Raw genomic sequence first — 19282 nt, 5'->3', positions numbered from 1 at the left:
CTGTACTTAAGTACAGAAGTAACGAAGTACTTGTACTTCGTTACTTCCCACCACTGGTCTGATGTAATATTTTACATTGTTGGAAAAACTAGTTTGCCTTGTTTTTGTCAAAATTAACTGAAATAAACTTCTTACTGTGTATAATGAATTGATACAACATAAATTTAAACTATTATTTTGAATTACTTTCATAGCTTAACTTTTCTTTGAGTATTTTTACTGAGATACACAACAGGGCTGCGTTACAAAAGCGTTTTATTCAAAGGCACAATGTTTGGAAGAACCACAGAGGATAAATGGGCAGACTGCAAACAAACCTCAAACCTTATGAACATTTTCACAAAAAGATTGCACTAATACAACCGATTGGCATAAATGGACCCACAAATGAATTCAAGAGTGGTCTGCAGAAGAAAACAGCATTGCTGGATGAACCTGGTGGCTCTTTAGCTTAGGAAGGAAGAAAGCAATACAAAAATAAAGTGTAGCTGAGCAACTTTCTACAGATTTTAACCGATAACTGCAAATAAAATACTGCAAAAACAAACATGAAAGTTTTTATGGTCTGCAAAATGAGACCCTTCTAATCTCATTTGATTGTACCAAGTGGTTCAGTAAAACAAGCTACTTAGTGAGTTTTACCCGTTTGGTCGACTCGATTGGAAACCACCGATGCTGCGGGACGAACGACGTTTCGTTCATCAAGTGCTCCAACATGAATCCATCATAAAAGCAAAAAAGTGACAGATTGGTAGTACATAAATCCATAGAAAACAGTAACACTGTACTTTATGAGTTGTAACCAGAAGCAGGATGTGAACGCGTTTAGTGTTTGGCCTTTGTGAGGCCAGGCATGTCTGCAGCAGGCAACTGGAGCAATCCAAGCACAAAGTGACTTGTGTAACAACTTCTGCTCAGTTATAAACGAGTATAAACACATTCACTTTCACATTGACGGAAAGGTGCAAAAAAAAAACCCCAGATCCTTCAGCGCGTGCTGACTATAAACATGTAACCTTTGCTCACACATTGTGGACATAAAGTCCAAGAAAACAGGTGAAGGTGCAATCTTTGGAATGTGTTGGACTTTGCAAAGGTAGCGTTTCAGCTGGCACTTGGGTAACGTTTACAGCTCGCTCCCCTGCGATCGACTTTCTGCTTGTTTCAAGGCTGCTTAGTTAGAGTTATCATTATGTGATTATTAAAAATCAAACTTGGCATTTGGACTCAACAACTTCATTCTTCACATAAGAGGATACAATGACAAAAAGTAGATAAATATTAATGATATAAATAGAAGAATAATCACACAACAGAGTTCAAATTTTCCTCCTTTGTAGTGTCCAGGGGCACCACAGTTTAAATGTCTTTGGGTCGATCTCGAAGATTGTAAAGGCAAAGGAAGATCATCTTTCTGGCCTGCCACAGACGGTCTCTCTCCAAGAGAATATGGGATCAGCTGGTTGAGCTAAGAAGAACAAAAGGTCTTGTGAGCTAACTTCAAGTATGGATGGACCGGTTTTCAAAAGAAACCTTTTGATCTCAGCGCAGCTCAGCCTCTAATAACTGCAGTGTCTGTCTAAGCAGGCCGCCTGCGACGCACGCACTCAGCAGATCTCCTCATTGCACAGCGGCCCCCCCACCAACAGCGAGTGTTTATCGGGCTCGCTCAGCACCAAGCTGCTGAGCGAGTGCTTGTCGGAGCGCAGCGAGTTGATGGAGGCCCGGCTGTAGTTCACGATGCGGTCCAGCAGGCTGAGTTTGGGGGAGGGACGGCGCAGCTCGCCCATGCCGATGTGAACGCTGACGTCAGACAGGCTGCCCTGCTGCCTGCTGCCGCCGAGTTTGGCTTCTAGCGTCTCGGCGCTGGGCTTCGTGTAGCTGAGCGACGACACACAAAGAGAACGGTGAGGGACAACAAAACAACAAGAACAAAAAACAAACGGGAGAACACGAGCCAAAAACATCTTATTACCACTTAAGCAGAAGGGAGGACAGGACCACAGACACAGAAGACAGCGCCATAGCAGCAGAACCCATCCATGGCTGTAGCACCAGACCAATGGGCAGGAACACACCTGGAGGAGAAACAGAGTCTTGGTACCGACAGGCTTGAAAATTATTTAAGTGACACGAGTCATGATAGAAAAACAAACAAACCAGGGTTCCTGTTTCATTTTCAGATCGAAATTTATGCAATTTTCATGAAAAAATTCCAAACTTTTCCACAAAAGCTTGAGAAAGATTTCTTTTTCACAAGGTAATGGTTCTTAAACCATTTATTTGGGTGGACAAATAGTTCCAACAGGAAATGCATCAGTCTTTGAAATTCAAACACCTTTCCATTACTTGTCACACTTTGTCCGACTTGGAAAATCCCACAGTTTTCCGAACAGGAATCCAGATAAACCTTTCGGATATTTCACAGTGCCTACCAGCAGCGATAGGAATGCCAATCAGGTTGTAGATCAGAGCAAAGACGAAGTTGATCCTGATCCTCTTGACCGTCTTCTTGGAGAGGTCGATGCTGCCGACGACGTCCAGCAGGTCGTTCTGCGAGCAGAGAGCAGATCTGATGTTTAAAACTGAAAATGTCAACAATAAAAGTTCACTCTTTACAAAAAGTTGAAAAACCCCGTGTGATAACAGAAAGCTCAAAATGTTAAGATGTTCTTGAATTTAGCAACATTTAAAATATTTAATAACTTGACCAACAATGTTTTGTATTCCCTATGCGATTCAACAACTTGACAATTTCCAGCTCTTACCCTGATCAACACCACATCTGCTGCCTCGATGGCAACATCTGTCCCGGTTCCTATGGCGATGCCGACGTCAGCCATTGCCAGAGCGGGCGAGTCGTTAACCCCGTCTCCCACCATAGCAACTCTCTTTCCGGCCTGTTGCAGCTGCTCCACTTTGGCCACCTTGTGGGAGGGCAGCACCTCGGCAAACACTTTCCTGATGCCCACCTTTTGGGAAATAGTAAAAAAAATAATATTAATAAAGAGGTGCAACCAGGTGTGGCTCGCAAAAGTATTCATACCTGATTAACTTTTTCAAATTTTGCGGCAACAACAAACCAACTAGAAACCAACAAACACATGGTCATCCATTAAAAAAGAAGGAGGAAGCAAGGAGAGCAATAATCAGAGCAGCAGCCAAGAGGCGCTGCAGAGATCCACAGCTGACAGGATAACCATGAGGGCTGCACTCCATAAATCCAGCCTGTAAAGAAGAGGGGCACTTTTTCTCCTTTCAATCTGAGCTTGAGCGAGACTCCAAAGAACACAAATTTCAGGATCCAGATGTGGAAGGCTGACAGAGAGACTTGCAAGTGTATTTGCATGTCTGTATTCTTTTCCTTCCATTTCACAATTATGCTTCAAGTACGTTAAAGTTTTTGGTGACAATGTGAGAAAATGGAGAAAAGTTCAAGAGGTACGAATGTTTTCCTGTTCTTCCTTCCTCACCTGGGAGGCGATGGCGCGCGCCGTCTTACTGTTGTCTCCGGTCATCAGCACCACCTCCAGACCCATGTTTGTCAGCGTGTGGACGGCTAGCTCCGCCTCAGGTTTCACAGTGTCGGCTATGGCTACCATTGCACACAGCTCGTCTACAAGCAAAAAGTACATTTTTACAAGTTACTGTTTTGTTTTTTTGTTTTAAAGAGAGCGTATTTATAGCTGAACAATCACTCACTGTCCACAGCGACCAGCACAGCAGTGCGTCCTCTGCGCTCATGCTCTATCATGGCTTCATCGATGTCTGGTCTGACCTGAAGGCAGTTTCTTCTCATCCATTCCCTGTTCCCGATCAGGACAACGTAGACGGCTGTCTGAACCAAACCTACAGGAAATATTATATAAATTCTGTTAAACTCGGCCTTCAAAAAGTGAATCACTACAGTTTGGCTTCTCCACATACTCAGAGGCTGTGGATCCATTGTGAGCGGGTGGGAGCTGTCCGGCGTCCGAGTGTCGCTGATCTGGACGAGGATGCTGCTGCGCTGGTTGTTGTCCTCGCTGTCGCTGTCCGCCTGCTTCAGCAGAGACTCCGTGTTGCTGACCTGACATCGGACGCCGCAGCCTGGCACGGCCTGAAAGTCGACGCAGGTGCCGAGAGACTCGGTACCGAGCTCCTTCGCGCCACAAAACAGGGAAACGCAAACATTTGGTGTTTTATAACCATTTCAGCGAAGGGAAGCGTGGGCTGACGGGTTATATCTGAGAGAGAAAACCAACCTGCTTGCAGTATTTGGTAATAGCGGCTCCCAGTGGGTGTTCACTGTTGTTTTCTGCTGTGCCCACAATGGCCAGCAGGCGGGAGCGAGGCATCGTGTTCCCTTCCACCACCATCTTGAGTTGGACGACCTTCGGAGCGCCGTATGTGATCGTCCCGGTCTTGTCGAATACGACAGACTGGACCTGAAATGACCAGGAGGGTAAAAAGTAAAGACATTTAGATGACTTTACAATAAATCTTTTGATAACTTTTGTTCAGACTAAAATGGATGAATGGAGAGTCAAATATTTGAACAATTTCTCAGTCCTTTTTATCTCTTTTTCTATATTTATACAGTCATTGAAAGTATTTCAAAGGAATTTGAGACTTTTCCTCGCTGTAGGAAATCTGTAAATCGAATATCGTCAGAGAATCGATTTACAACAAACGCACCTTATGAGCCATCTCTAGAGGCTCTCCTCCTTTTATCAGGATGCCATTTTGGGCTCCAACCCCGGTTCCCACCATGACAGCTGTCGGGGTTGCCAGGCCAAGAGAACAGGGGCAGGCGATGCACAGCACTGTTATGGAGGCCTGGAAGGCAAACCGAATCACTGCCTCGGTCCTGGAAATGCTTCGATCATAACCCTGCAGTGGAAAGAAGGGACAAGAAAAAATTATATATTGGGAAAGCTCTTCTCTACATTTAATTATGAAAATAAAAATTAAAAATTTTCCTGCCACTCTAAGGTCAACAAACAATAAACTCACAGGAAAGAAATGCTCCACCAGAGAAAAGTCCAAAAACCCAATAATGATCCAGGCAATCAGTGTGAGCAACGATATTACAACGATGAAGGGAACAAAGTAGCCACTGATCTTATCTGCATACTGCTGGATAGGAGCCTGCAAAACAACATTAAAATAAGTACCGGTAATAGAATTGCAGAAGGTTTTTTTTTTTTTTTCCTAAATATGGTTGATTTAGCACAGATTTGAACTCACCTTTGAGGTCTGCGCCTCCTCCACCAGCTTAACAATCTGAGACAGCGTGGTATCCATCCCGACGTGAGTAGCGCTGACCAGCAGAGAGCCGTTCTGGTTTATGGAGCCGGCGATCACTGAGCTCCCGGGCTTTTTAGTCACCGGCATGGCCTCGCCTGGAATCACATTGCAACTACTGATCAGAAATGCAGCACAAGTTAAGAATATGTGCATGTTTCTGTTTTCTGACTGACTTTTTTTTTTTTTTTTTACAATATAACCACAAACTAACACATTCTGGGGAGACAAAGTAGTGCATTATATAGTGGCATGGAATGAAAATTGTCAACATTATGTATGCTGTGGATTTATATGCATCCCACTGACTCACTGCAAGTCACTTTGGGATACTGTCTTCAGCAGCTTTATTTAGAAACTAAAGGTTTGCCTATTCTTCTTTGAAAAATAGCTCAAGCTCATTCAGATAAAGGAGAGAACATTACTCAACATCAGGATTCTTGGTTGGATTCCGGACAAGACTTTGACTAGACCAGATATTCTACGATCAAACTGTTGTAGGTGTTTTAAGGTTGTTCTCCTGTTTTCAGTTTTTTAAGTGCACCCTGCGTGTTTTAGATGATCTGGCTCCATCTGCCATGTTTCACAGTTCAGGGTGATGTGAAGCGTCATACAGCGCTAAAAGTTTTGGTCTTGTCTGACCAGAACACTTGCTTCCACATGTTTGTGCAAATTGCAAGTTCTGTGGCAAAAGTTGTACTTTAATGGGAATTGGGAAAGCATTGTAAAAATTGTTTTCCTAAAAAAAAAAAAGCAATCGCCTTCTGATGATTGCTTTTAACCCTACTCAGGAATTATGAACCCCTTTCTTAACTCCAAACAGACACAAATGCAACCAACCTGTGATAAGAGACTCGTCTGCCATCGAATGTCCCTCAATGACCCTCCCATCAACCGGAAACTTCCCTCCAGGCACGACTTTGACCACGTCGCCTCTCTGCACCAGCTCAACGTCCACCTGTTCCTCACTAAACCAAAAATCAAATAATCTGACTGTTATTCAAGTTAGTATATTCATTTGATCAAAAATCTGCATTTTTTTTTCTGTTCCAGTGTTTACATATAATTATAATCTATAAACATCCAAAGATGTAAAACAAACAGACGAAGAAAACAACGAGAACCTGAGGACGCAGTTGTCGCTGCTGAGGTTCACCACGGTGGCTTCTGTAGCTTGTAACGACATCAGCTTGGACAAAGCCTCAGAGGTTTTGCTCTGGAAGGGACGCACACAAAAAAAAATGTTTACTCGCCTGTACAAAAACAACAACAAAAAAAACTGTCGAATTTAAAAGGTCTTCTCCAAATTCAAACAATCAACAATCACAAGGGAACTAGACCTTCGCGATCTGTTCCAGCCAGCGTCCCAGCGAGATGAAGACAAAGAGCATGGGAGGCGTGTCGAAGAATGTGATGGGGTTGACTTTCGCTTTCTCCACCATGGCAACGATTAGGACGACCAGAGAGTAGCTGAACGCGATGGTGGTGGCCAGAACGATGAGCACGTCCATGTTGGCAGACTTGTGCTTCAGCGCTTTGTAGGCTTGGATGTAGAAGTAACGACCTCCAATAAACTGACCATTAACAAAACGACAAAAAACAGAGAATACTCAGATTAATCTGTCAGATTAACCAGCTGGAAATCTAAAAATCATCGGTGTAACTCACCTGTACAGGCACACAGAACAAAAAGGAGAGGAGGTTCATGATGGAGAGGCCAGGGAGCAGCTGCCTCTCCAAGAACATGGTGGAGTGGTAACGGTTGCGGTCCTCTATCGTGGCGTTGTGATGGTGCGTAGCGTTCATCTTGTGGTCCATATAAATCATGTAGATCATCATGCCCATCACAGGCACGCAGAAAACCAAGCTCACCAGGAAGGACTTCCTCCACCTGAATGAGGGAACGCATCTTAGTTTGAGAATTTTAATTTAAGAACAAATTTTACTGACGGGAGAAAAAAACCGTAGCTATAAAACTGGAACCACTGAAGAAAAAGAAAAAGGATGATGCTCACTGTCGTATCTCTTTGCTGTGGTCCAGGTGACTGGCTGTACGGTCCCTCTTGACTAAAGATGCCTCAAATCCCATATTCTGCAAACAAACTATTGTTTACCATTGATAACGTTGAGCGAAACTTAGATAAAACGAATGGTGTTGTCGTTTCACAGTCATTACGCTTTATTAGTATAATCTGAACATCCGACAGCAAAAAGGAAATATTTTCCACATCTGCACCTCAATCAGCTTGATGATGTCTCGCGGTCCAATCACTTCTGCGTCATACTTCACATGAGCTTTGTTGGTCGCCAAGGCAACGGAGGCATACATAATCCCCTTCTCTCTGACGAGGGTTGATTCGATTTTATGAACACAAGACGCACACGTCATCCCCCTGACCTGGTGGACGGCGGGGGAACCAAACAGAGATGAGCACACAAGCGTCACTCTGCAGGCTGAGAATGTTGCATGAAAAAAACCAAACATGGAAACAAAAAAGCTGACGCTTGTGACCGACTCACCACCAGCTCTAGGTTTCCGTCGGATCCTTCGTAGTTCTCCATCACGGAGGCGGTGAAGCCCAGCTCCTTCACACACTCGGCTATCGTCAGCGGATCTGTGAGCTCGGGGTTGTAACGGACCTCCGCTTTGCTCGCCATGAGAGCCACCAGAACGGAGTAGATCCCTGAAAGACATTTGAGATTTCCTCTGTAGCATTCGTCACCAGAAAGGTTCGCGCGGACGAATCCCGCTGTTGTTTTGCGCACCAGCTTCGTTTTTGAGGTTGCGCTCGATGTTTGACACGCACGAGGCGCACGTCATCCCTCCGATCTGGATGTAGCATTTGGAGGGCATGGCTCCAGTGGACCCCAGCAGGGTGTCGCTGCGGAGCTCGCTGTCGAAGTTCTTCTTCTGGACACACGGAGACCTCGGTAGTATGGGATCAGATGCAGGCTGCAGCGAATTGGTTTCTGTTGTTGAGATAAAGAGTTTACAGATTACTCCCAAAATCAAATCTCCACACTTTTGTGCAAAAACCACTCCTTTTTACACGCTGTGCTTCAATGTGGTCAGACATTCTTGCAATTCTTTTCACGGCGTCTTCATCAATAGTTCTTCAGGCCTTTTGAAACTCTTTTAGTGTTTTTCCACAGGAGGTGAACGGTATATAAAAGTAATCCTTCAGTTGAAGTTGCTGGTTACAAAAAACCCAAAACACTCCAACTAGACCCAGGTTAGGTTGTGAGTCATGTACATGACCAACACTGTCAGTGAAAAGTCAGCAGAATATACAACTTTAGGGATAAAAAAAAAAACAAAAAAAAACATATATATATATATATATATATATATATATATATATATATATATATTATTTATGAGCTGGTCTAGTGTAATTTTCATTAACCACAATCTCTCGGGTTTACGCAGAATGATCAGAAAAAGAGAAAATGCGATGTTGATAATACATCAATGGTCAGAATGTTCAAGGTGAATAAAAAGCAGCAGCAGAAGATTAGTGAAGAGGAAGAAAAAGCCCCCTGAGTGTCAACACATGCCGTGCACTCTTACCAGGTAAAAATGCATCAAAGCCCATGTCTTCTATGGCCTCCTTCAGCTCCTCTGGCGAGGTGAGAAGAGGGTCATACTCAAAGACTCCCTGGTGGTCAGTCAGAGACACCTGAGCCGACCTCACCCCCTTTCTCTGGGAGATCATTCCTTCGATAGACTGCACACAGGAGTTGCAGGTCATGCCTTCGATGTGAATATGAACAGCAGACACCAGCGGCTGGGTGAAGCACGGCTGTGAAGCAGCAGGTCTGGGCTGTAGTTCTGAGATGGCGAGCGCCAGTGACGTGGATGCGGAACTGAGAGTGTCCAGGGGTTCGGTCTTAAAGTTTCCCGGAGGAAGAGTTTCGATGGCCTGCTGCAGCTGAGTCACTGTGACCCTCAGAGGGTCGTAGCAGATGCAGGCCTGCTCCTTCTCCAGAGAGACCTCCACGGAGGAAACGCCAGGCAGCCTGGAGACGTTGTCCTGAATGTTGACCACACAAGAACGGCAGTGCATGCCTTTCACCCTGAGCCTGACGCACGCCATGTCTACGAAGACCTCCGTCTCCTCGGACGTCTCAGGCGGAGAAGAAGAAGCCGTCGCTTTTTGAGAGTCGATGAAACGTTCGATGTCTCTGTTGGAGAGCTGCAGGGGGCGGGGCTTGGATTTGACGAAGGCTTTGAAGCCAGCCACGCCAATCTGTTCGATGATGGTCTGGATGGTGGTAAGGTAAGGCAGGTAGACGACCGTAGCTTCCTGAGAGTCCAGAACAACTGCGGAGAGGACAGGAGTGAGTTAATACGCAGAGTGAAACACAAGATGCGCAAAGATACAGATGTTTAGATAAAGGAAATATATACACAAGGCCTGCACAATGTTAGTAAAACTGACTGCAATAGTATTCTTGATTATTGCAATGATGTTGTTAATTATATTTTTATCCAAATTTTCTCCAACATGGCTGTATCCCAACACTTCCAGTGAGTTTAAACACCTCAGTCACTAAAATCTGAAGGATATCAGGTGTGGGCCGTAAGAATCCTTCCAATGTAATCCACCTTCAAATAAAATAACCCAATACACATTATGATAATGAAATAATGACTGTAATTTAATATATTCTGGAGTTTAAATCTAAATAATTAAAGACTTAATTTACCAAAGGCTGATTAGCTTAAATCGTTTTTGAAGTCTTTCATGGAGTTTAATCCTTGCCTTAAAAAAAAAACAAAAAACAAAAAAACAAACAGGACTGGAACAAAAAAAGTGTCTGACTTTATAAGCAACAATAAATACGCATTTTTTTTAAGAATAGCCATTTTTAATCACTCTATTCAACTAAAATATCAGGAATTGCTCTTCTTCCTAATAGTTGCCTAAACAGGATTTCGATGTTATATTTTCATATTTTGTCCACCAGGGGGCAGCGCAATACAACCTGATCGAACATGTTTTCAGTGTTTCTGTATATGAATGTTTTTGTTCCTATCAGCTTAATAAGGAATATTAATATGAAGAGCCTCAAAATGCTTAAATGTAATTTATCTGGTAAAGTATTTTTAATACTAATTTAAACTTTTTCTCACAGCTAAAATATTATGCCAATATTATTATTTTTTTTTATTATTTTCGTTTTATACTGGTTTAGTCTTGCTTATCATCTACATTTAAGGATTGTTTTATTTTATTTTTGTCATTTTTGTGAGTTATTTTGCAAGAAATGGGACTGCAACCCATTTTATTGTGCTTGTACAATGACAACAGATAACCTAATGTGGAAAGAACAACTCGAAACACTTAAACCAGGGCGGCAAATTGATGAGAAGGGTCATAAACCATTTTCCATCCTTATTATACAGCAGTTATTTAATTATTTGCTCTGTGTAAGATTATCTAAAAGCTTATATTCAGTGGAGGAAAAACTTTTAGTGCAATAGCCCCATCAATGGCAAAAATATATATATTTAGCATACAGCTACTATTCATTTCAAAGGGAAATGTTTTTGAAATATAAACTTATTTGAAAGAATTCAATTGAACCATCTGTTATAAAACATAACGTTCAGCCACAGATAAAATAAACTAAACTTTTTTGTGCTGCAGCTGAATGTGTTACATGCTTCTACGATGGCACATAAATCTGTCTGCAAACATGTCAGTAAATATAATCCCATCTGTTTACATTTCCTTCCCTGCAACACTTGTGAGAGGATTTCATGAGTCACTCTCAAATCCATAAAGACAATCTCTCAGGTTCATAACGCCCTGACCCTGGCTGGCCCCGTGAGACATGCAGCGCAGCACCTCAGTTAGGGAAGTCATACGTGACTGCAGGTCTCGGAGCCTGTCGAGAACATCACCTTTGATCTTTTTAATCCCTTTCAGTTTTCCGATCTTCCCTTCAATGGTGGTTGTGCAAGAGTGGCAGGTCATTCCCTCAATGCTGAGCTTCAGAACCGCAGCTTCGCTGGCCGCGGTGTCCGGCTGGGACACGCTCAGGCCTTTCTGCACTGGGCTGCCAGGAGTTTGTTTCTCCTGAGGTGAGACACCTCCCACCACCTCTCTGAGCAGCTGGACGGAGGTCAGCGAAGGAACATAGGTGACGGTCAGGCCCATGCTGGGTGCGCTCTCCTGGACGTCAAGCACCCCTTGAATTTGTGACAGCTTCTCCAAAGCTTCCTGCTGGGCTGCAGGTGTCAACCCTGATGTGGGGATCAGCTGAGTGTCTGTAAACACCAGAGTGGCAGTGCTGCTCTCTGGTACGCTGGACTCAAAGCCCATGTCCTCGACGGCCTCTGATAGGGACTCAGGGCTCTGTTGACTGGAGTCAAAAATAACCGTGGTACTCTTCTTCTCCAAAGACACCTGGAAAATAAAAAAAAGGAAGAAAAAATGTTAAACAAGGATGATGTTGTGGAGAATTATTGTTTTGACTGAGGATTAACTGATTTTTTTTTACTTCCGATACCGATACACATATCTAAGGTTTAGTATTGGCTCTTCACTAGTACAGCACACTTAAATACAACAATAGCTTCACAAGCTTGGTCAAACATGTAAAAACAACACAACATAGTTTTTTTTGATTCAGTACAATTAGTATAACAGTCATTGTAAAATAAACAATAAAGAAACTGGGTAACACTTTGTTTGAAAGGGTGTGCATAAGAGTGGCATGACACTGTCATGAACATGCAGGAGTCTTCATAAATGTTTACGACTGTTGTCATAAAGTGTCAATTGGTAACTAAAGACACTTTTAGTGCAAAGCTGCACTAAAAGTTGAATTAAAAGTCCATTAAAAGTGTTAACGTTGCATTGAAAATGTCATTATTTACCAAATGACACATCATGGCAACAGTCGTAAACAGTCATGAAAACTCCTTCATGTTCCTGACAGGTGGTGTGTCAACATGACACTGTCATGTCAGTCTGCACAAACCACTTCAAACAAAGTGTTATCAGAAAGGTAAACTGACTAAAACAATAGGTTCACTAAACTCAATAATAAACCGGTTACTTTCAAATTGTTCAGAGGGTACATAATAGCATGACATCACTCAGAGCTCAAAGATTAGACGTAGACTGAATAGATCTGCCCTTATGGATCGGCCACATTGTCGCGATACCTGATCTTTTAAATATTGAGGCCGATACATTTATTAATATTGGATCCGTGCATTTCGGATATCAACATTTTCCCATATAGGCAGAGATATCATTCTAATCCTGGCTGCAATTAGTTTATTTTACAATAAAACATTAAGATTAACGCCTTAATCCTCTTGGGTTTTACTGGTTTTGACTGACTTTGTTCACCGATTTTCATAAACAGAGGAAACCCTGTTGAGGCTTCAAAAGGCTGGAGGCGGAGGTGGAGGTTCCTCTTCATGCAGAGCAGCAGCCCCACACCACAACTACAAACAAGTGACTTAGAGCATATTCACGAATAGCTCAAACAAAGCCTCGATCTAGATCCAATAGAGAACCTGTAGCAAGATTTGAAAATTGCTGTACAGACACACTCTCCATCCAATCTGACTGAGTGGGAGCAATTTATGAATGAAGAAAGAATTAGGTCTACAAAGCTGAAAGCAAAAAACACCAGAAGTTATGCAACTACTGTCACACAGAAGAGCCCTCTTTTTACTAAGATTTCACACAACCTACAGATGTTCAGTGACTTCATTTATCAATTATGTCTTCTTTTTTTAGTTTACCAATTGGTATATACTGCACTGTGTTTTAATTAGCTCTGATATGACATGTAAGTAAATGTTCAATTACAAACTGGATTACTTTGTCTTGTAAAGTGCACTGTGATTGTAAATTGGCGCTATATACAGAACTGTTTTGCGATGGTTACTAGGGAATAATTGCAGTCTCGAGATTTCCAAAGCAGTAGGAAAACATTCCCCCCAAAAAATCTGCTGCTGCAACTGGGGTAGCAACTTATTCAACAACGATTTGACTCACAGGGGGCTCAATAGAGATGTCTGCCACACTTTTAAGATTTCTGCTTACAAAACAGTATGAAAACCAAAATTCCTTCCACTTAATTATGGAGTCACCACTACGTGTTGGCATACTACATAAAATACCAATTAAAGCATCTAGACATTTGCGTTCGCAACACAGGAAACAGTGGCTGTGTATGCGCTTATTAAGGCAACTTAACACTGAAGTTAGTACATTGATCGTTTACATAATATTGTTATATGGCCATATTAAGTCACTGCAGCTCTAATTTAATGGCATTTTACAGCCTTTGTTCACGGCCTTTGGTAAACGTCTGGCATGTTCAGTCAGCATGATGACCCTAAGGTCGCCTTCTTAAGCAAGAAGGAGACATGTGATGCTCAGAAGGCGTCACCTGATTCAACCATAAGTAAAAAAAAAAAAGGAAGCAGTTTCCAGCTGCTTTAGTAGTAACTTTTTCTTAAAATTAGGGAACAAAGAAAAATACACATTGTTCTTCCAAGAGAAAAATGAAAGACAATTCACTTTGCTCAGATCACTTATAAACATATAATCCCGGCACTAAATTCTGTTACCCACAATAATTTCCTGTGGGGGCAGAGGATATATCGACCTGTTGTCGCAGTCCTGCAAAGGGCAGGGAATTATTGGGAACACGGTATTACATTATCTTCTCATTCAGCCTTAGCCTGAGGGGTTAACATACAATAAACAAAACAGCAGACCACCACTACTTCAATTAAACTGTCTAATATGGCTGGATGGAAATCAGACAAGCTGCTCCCTAAACAGAGCTGTACCAAACGATCCAGTTCTACCATGAAGAGAATAAAACCCATATAAATTTATATCTAAATTAACAAGAAGATTCTCTGCTCAAGAGTTACATAGTCAAGACATTAAAAGACCAATCTTGTTTTTGCAGTGGAAATAAATGCAGAACTCATCAAATTTAAAGGTCAGCGAGTCACGATGGAGCATAAAATGCAGAACAACAGAAAGTATAAAATCAGCCGTTACCTTTATATGTATCACTCCATGCAGAGACCCAATCCGCTGCTCTATGGACTGAACACAAGAGCCACAGGTCATTCCCTCAACTCTGAGGGAAACCGAGCACAGGTTTATCTTTTGCGTCATGACTGCTTTACCTAAAAGCACAGAAGGAGAGGAAAGATTTAAATGTCAAAACAAGAATACACCAGAAAAAAAAAGAAAAAAAAAGAAAAGGTAGAGCTGAGGAGATTGTTTTCTCAAGATGAGAGATAAAACCAGGACATTGCAAGACTATGACGGTCTTGTTGGAGTTCTACTAAAAGGTCAAAAAGAATAAGCCTCTCTATATGTAAAAAAAAAAAATGCAAAAAGTCTAAAAAAAAAAAAAAAAAAAAACATAAACCAATCTGGGATACTGATGATGTTTGCTGAAGTTTACCAATTGTTCATTATTAGTGAATTATATAGTTCCATTTTCATTTCTGTTGTATATTTTTTTTGTTATTATGCAACTTTAACAAATGTTAAAATCTTATCCACTATATTACTTGTACTTGCCATTATTTTAGATTTCATTGCAAACATTTTGAATGTTTTACACTAAAATAAATAAAGCATAAGATGAATAAAGTATCTATCTATCTATCTATCTATCTATCTATCTATCTATCTATCTATCTATCTATCTATCTTAAGGTATTTGTTGGTTTTTTCTATTTATTTTCTGTGTTGCATTTTATTAGTTCCTCAACCTATCTAATTCGTAAATTAATTTGACTGAAAAAATAAATTCAGAAAGAAATAGATATAATTTCCATCTTTTCATTGCAAATGATCTCTATAAAAGCAAACATCTCTCTCTCTCTCTCCAAAGGTCCTAGCTTGCTGTCAGAATACCGGTTCCTTTATTATGAGTTTATCTAAAATATTGTGTTTACATGGTTTAGAACTGTTTTTTCTACATTACTGCAAATCTACTGAGATTTCTTAAAGCCAATCATGTGGACAGTAGATCTTTTTAGGCTTAACTAAAGTGCAATTAGCATATAGAACCACTTCTAAGAACTGAGACACAAGACTTGAATTTTCACCTCAAGGAACGAGGACGAACAAATCAAATATGAACTGTGTTGACGTTTTGCTTTCGTCAACAGGTCGTTTCTACAATAAAAATGCATGCTCTTTTCTAGATCCAGCGTATAAGCCTAATTTATCTAAATTTAAAATAATACTAAACATGCCTGGCTAAGCAAACCAGGAGCTGCATTTACAGCAATAGTTACTAAACCGATTATTTGTCACTTCGTTTCACCAGCAGGAACACAACACAAAATATATTAAGTCAACTTGAGCTTTAGCAAGAGATCCGCAGCTATGTGTAGACAAATACGCCGCTAACAGAAGCGATTTTATAAACTCTTACCTTCAGTAGAGAAAAAGAAAGGTTAGCTACAGGCTACACAGTGTTGACTGTCAGGCTGAGAAGCTAAGCTAACAAGCTAACAGCCTCTTCCCAGCTTTGGTTACAGTGAACCAAGTAGACCCGTCTGGACATGGTGTCGGAAGTGAGGAACTACTGATACTGATAAACTGAGAGTTTCCTTTTCCTTGCTTTCATAAAAACTCTTCTGTTTTTGGTTCCTTCAACTCAAGCAGACGTGACTGATCACTAGGCTTCACTGCGTCATCCCGAGGGGCGGAACTCCGAAGCAGACATTCAGTCGTTACGGGTTAATTTTGCCCTCAGTTCGTTCTTAAGGCTGATACTCGTATAGAGGCATTCTATTAGAACCCTAAATTATTTGGGGTATAGCTTAACAATGAATAATCTGATAATCTTCATCGATTTTTACGTTATTTTATATCGAAAGAATTATAATATAGGCTATAATAGATATTAGTAAAATGAGTGTTTCAGCAATACTTTTGTTATAACTTCTATATAAACAGATATAATAAAACAGCAGCTATAATAACACATTAACACGGCGTTAGCATTTTTTTATTTTATTTAGTTTTTTTCCGAGCCGCCTTTAAACATGAGTGCTACGACCCTCGCGCCGGTCTTGTGAGAAATGTATTTATTTATTTATTTATTTATTTATTTATTTATTTATTTATTTATTTATTTAAATACATTTATCTAAATTTATAAATAAATAAATAAATAAATAAATAAATAAATAAATAAATAAATAAATAAATATGTCTATGTTCAGCTACGTAGACTAATTTTGCCCCCCAAAATAAGTCGATGCCCCCCTGTTTAGTAAAACTCGTCTGGAGCCGGGGCTGGTCCGTAGTTCTCTAGATAAGCGCTGAACAAGCAGTCGTGTATTTTGCCACCTGGGCGGTGAAGAGACGCTGAGGGAACCGTATCTGATGGGGAAACAGTAACACCAGCATTATGAGTAGTTTCTTCTTCTTATGTGGATTGTAGGAAACAGCTATGTTTTGGAGCTGGGGATTCTCTGGAAGAAAAGATCCGTTTTCTCTGTTTACACGACAACGGAAAACGGTACGTTTCAGCAACATCGCACTCTGGAACCCGTTTTCAATCTGTGCTGTTGTCAGAGAAAACTTTCAGTGGTTTCGTGTAAATTCACACTACAAACGCAACAAAACTCTTCCGTTTCCCCCGAAATCGTTGTCGTGTAAACGGGGCCTCGTAACATACAGGGAAGGAGCACCATGTTTCTACTCCCACCTGTTTAAGAATTTGTTTTACATTTCTCGCGCTGACATTCAGAGTATAATATGACAAAGTCCGAATTTTGGTTGAGTGCTTTGTGTTTGATAAGGTTTTTCCTCGTTCAGGGCTTTGTGATTCCATGTCCGTGAAAAGCGCTTTCCATGTAAACTTCTCGTTATTCCTGATGAATTGTATACAGCAAGGGCTTCCGTCTGTGTCCTCTGTTGCCGTTTTTTCAGCAATTAACTGTTTAATTCCTTAATGTAAAAAAATGTAAAGAGCTGTGTAGATTGCTACTTCATTTTTATGACAAGTGAAACTGAGAGAGACAGTATTGTTACTGTGTCATAACAATTGTTTGTACTGTACTATTTTAATAATTAATTTACCAGTTTCCTCGAGAAAAACAATTTTAAATATATGTTGGAGAACTATTTGACAACTCTACAGATCTTGTCAAATAATCTTATGATCTTTTCTCTTTATAAACTGGACTTCCCTTTTGATTTGTTTTCAGTATGGACTGGAAGAGAACATTTTTATTTTACTCATCCCGTTGAACCTGCACCTCTCTACCTCCCAACAACCCCAGCAATGCTGAGCATGCAGCAATAGTGAATGTGGATGCTTGCTTTGTGGCGCAATGTCAAAATATTATACTGAAGTTTTCAATCTTCATTCGTTGTTTTTATATATCCCTGGAAAATAAATTACATACTTAACAGTCAAACATTAAACATAATAATAATAATATGCTCAGAAAAAGTAGGACATCCTTCATCGGCCTAAGGAAAGCTTGGTTAACAGATTTCAGCTGTGAGATATTGTTGGTGGTTTTCCCCACAGTGCCTAAAAAAGTATTCACCCTAACCCTTTTTATTGCTTTTACAAATCAATCATTGGTCAACAATATTTGATTTTAAGACTAAAATAATTATGAGAAACTCTTTAATGTTAAAGTGAAAAAACGAGTTCCACAAAATAATGACAAATAAAAAAACACTAAATAAGTCATTAGCATAGACCAGTATTTTGCTTGCCCTCATGTCCATCTGGGAAACTTTGGTCCACTGTGAGCAAAATTTATAGCCAAGATTCACTCCTGGGAAATCCTGAAGGTGACAGAATAGCCACATATGTCCTTCTTGCACACAGTCTGATACTTGTTTACAAGATCGCACACACACACACGCACGCACGCACGCACGCACGCACGCACGCACGCACACACACACACACACACACACGTGCGCACGCACGGACACATGCACACAAGTGTCCACACTCTGACACACTGACCTACTTTCTCATCTCCACAGATGAGAAAGATTTGAAAGTACTTTCTACTTTCAAATCTACGTGCACTCATTCAAACAGAGCGACCATGCCGACTGACAGGAACTAATCAACCAAACAAGGGGCTGGGCTGACTGTCTTCTGTGGAAACAAACCCAAACTTGTTGATTTCCCACATATATTCAGCTCCTGTGCACACAGCAGTGCAGAGATGCTCTTGCTCTTTTTATGCAAAAGGGCTCCTGCAAGGAAAAGGTCCTGTTCTAACTACTAGCTTGTCCTCCGCAGGCCCACTTTGTCTCCACTCTGACAGTCGTGTTTGTGAACTCCAAGTCCCTGTCGTCCATCAAGATCGATGACACCCCGGTGGATGACCCATCTCTGAAGGTGTTGGTGGCCAACAACAGTGACACCCTGAAGCTTCTGAAGATGAGCAGCTGTCCTCATGTCTCCCCAGCAGGTTGTTATATGACTATACGACTGAAGTAATGATGTAGTCTACAGTGCCATTTTCCCCCATTTGGTCACCTTGCAAACACAAATATTAATTAGTTTTATTGAGATTTAATGTGATAGGCCTGCGTAAGATGATGCATAATTGTGAACTTGAAGGAATGTAGTAAATATTTCAAATGTTTTTACAAATAAAAATCTAAGAAATAGGGCATGGATTTGTATTAAACCATTGGGAGTCAATATTTTACAAAAAAAACATTTTACTTTTCCAGTTTAGAGACTGAACATTAGCTTCAACTAAATTAAACAGGGAATGTCTCTTGACATCAATTTTTATGTGAACAGCCTTGCAGCCAAGGGTAAAGGTTGGGCAGTCCATCCAAACGTTATTGACATTGAGATGTCATCTCTTTTCTCTCTTCAGGTATTTTGTGTGTGGCAGATCAGTGTCATGGCCTCCAGGAACTGGCGCTGAACTACCATCTCCTCAGTGATGAGCTCCTGCTTGCCTTGTCCTCTGAAAAGC

At 41.1% G+C, this 19282-nt stretch overlaps 2 protein-coding genes across 2 annotated transcripts in view; one reads left to right on the top strand and one right to left on the bottom strand.

Moving 5' to 3' along the window:
* Nucleotides 1-238: 238 nt before the first annotated feature.
* atp7a (ATPase copper transporting alpha) lies at nt 239-16039 on the bottom strand. The gene is made up of 23 exons (XM_015045548.1): nt 15736-16039; nt 14337-14467; nt 11198-11702; nt 8858-9610; nt 8053-8256; nt 7807-7970; nt 7523-7684; nt 7302-7378; nt 6955-7177; nt 6627-6860; nt 6411-6502; nt 6127-6254; nt 5230-5384; nt 4996-5130; nt 4678-4872; nt 4245-4427; nt 3928-4141; nt 3703-3849; nt 3474-3616; nt 2769-2972; nt 2436-2553; nt 1976-2078; nt 239-1881 (listed from the first exon to the last, which is right to left on the bottom strand). Exons 2-23 carry the CDS (start codon nt 14454-14456, stop codon nt 1608-1610), a joined length of 4533 nt encoding a protein of 1510 aa, XP_014901034.1. The 5' UTR covers nt 14457-14467; nt 15736-16039; the 3' UTR covers nt 239-1607.
* Nucleotides 15866-19282, top strand: part of fbxl3l (F-box and leucine-rich repeat protein 3, like) — an 8271-nt gene continuing 4854 nt past the window's right edge. The window contains exons 1-3 of the mRNA XM_015045560.1: nt 15866-15877; nt 18589-18760; nt 19181-19280. Coding sequence (XP_014901046.1) covers nt 15866-15877; nt 18589-18760; nt 19181-19280 — 284 coding nt within the window. The remainder of the gene's footprint in view (nt 15878-18588; nt 18761-19180; nt 19281-19282) is intronic.

Source organism: Poecilia latipinna, unplaced genomic scaffold (assembly GCF_001443285.1).
Source record: "Poecilia latipinna isolate Pla-1442-1.1 unplaced genomic scaffold, P_latipinna-1.0 Scaffold731, whole genome shotgun sequence".
In the NCBI taxonomy this organism is placed as follows: Eukaryota; Metazoa; Chordata; class Actinopteri; order Cyprinodontiformes; family Poeciliidae; genus Poecilia; species Poecilia latipinna.
Note: the sequence above shows the minus strand (reverse complement) of the source record. Positions and strands in the feature narration are given on the sequence as shown.

Coding starts and splice junctions, on each gene's coding strand:
- atp7a (XM_015045548.1), bottom strand. CDS start 14,456: ATGACGCAAAAGATAAACCTGTGCTCGGTTTCCCTCAGAGTTGAGGGA. Junction 6,255..6,410: donor AGCGACAACTGCGTCCTCAG/GTTCTCGTTGTT, acceptor TTTTTGGTTTAG/TGAGGAACAGGTGGACGTTG. Junction 2,079..2,435: donor TGGCATTCCTATCGCTGCTG/GTAGGCACTGTG, acceptor TTTCTCCTCCAG/GTGTGTTCCTGCCCATTGGT.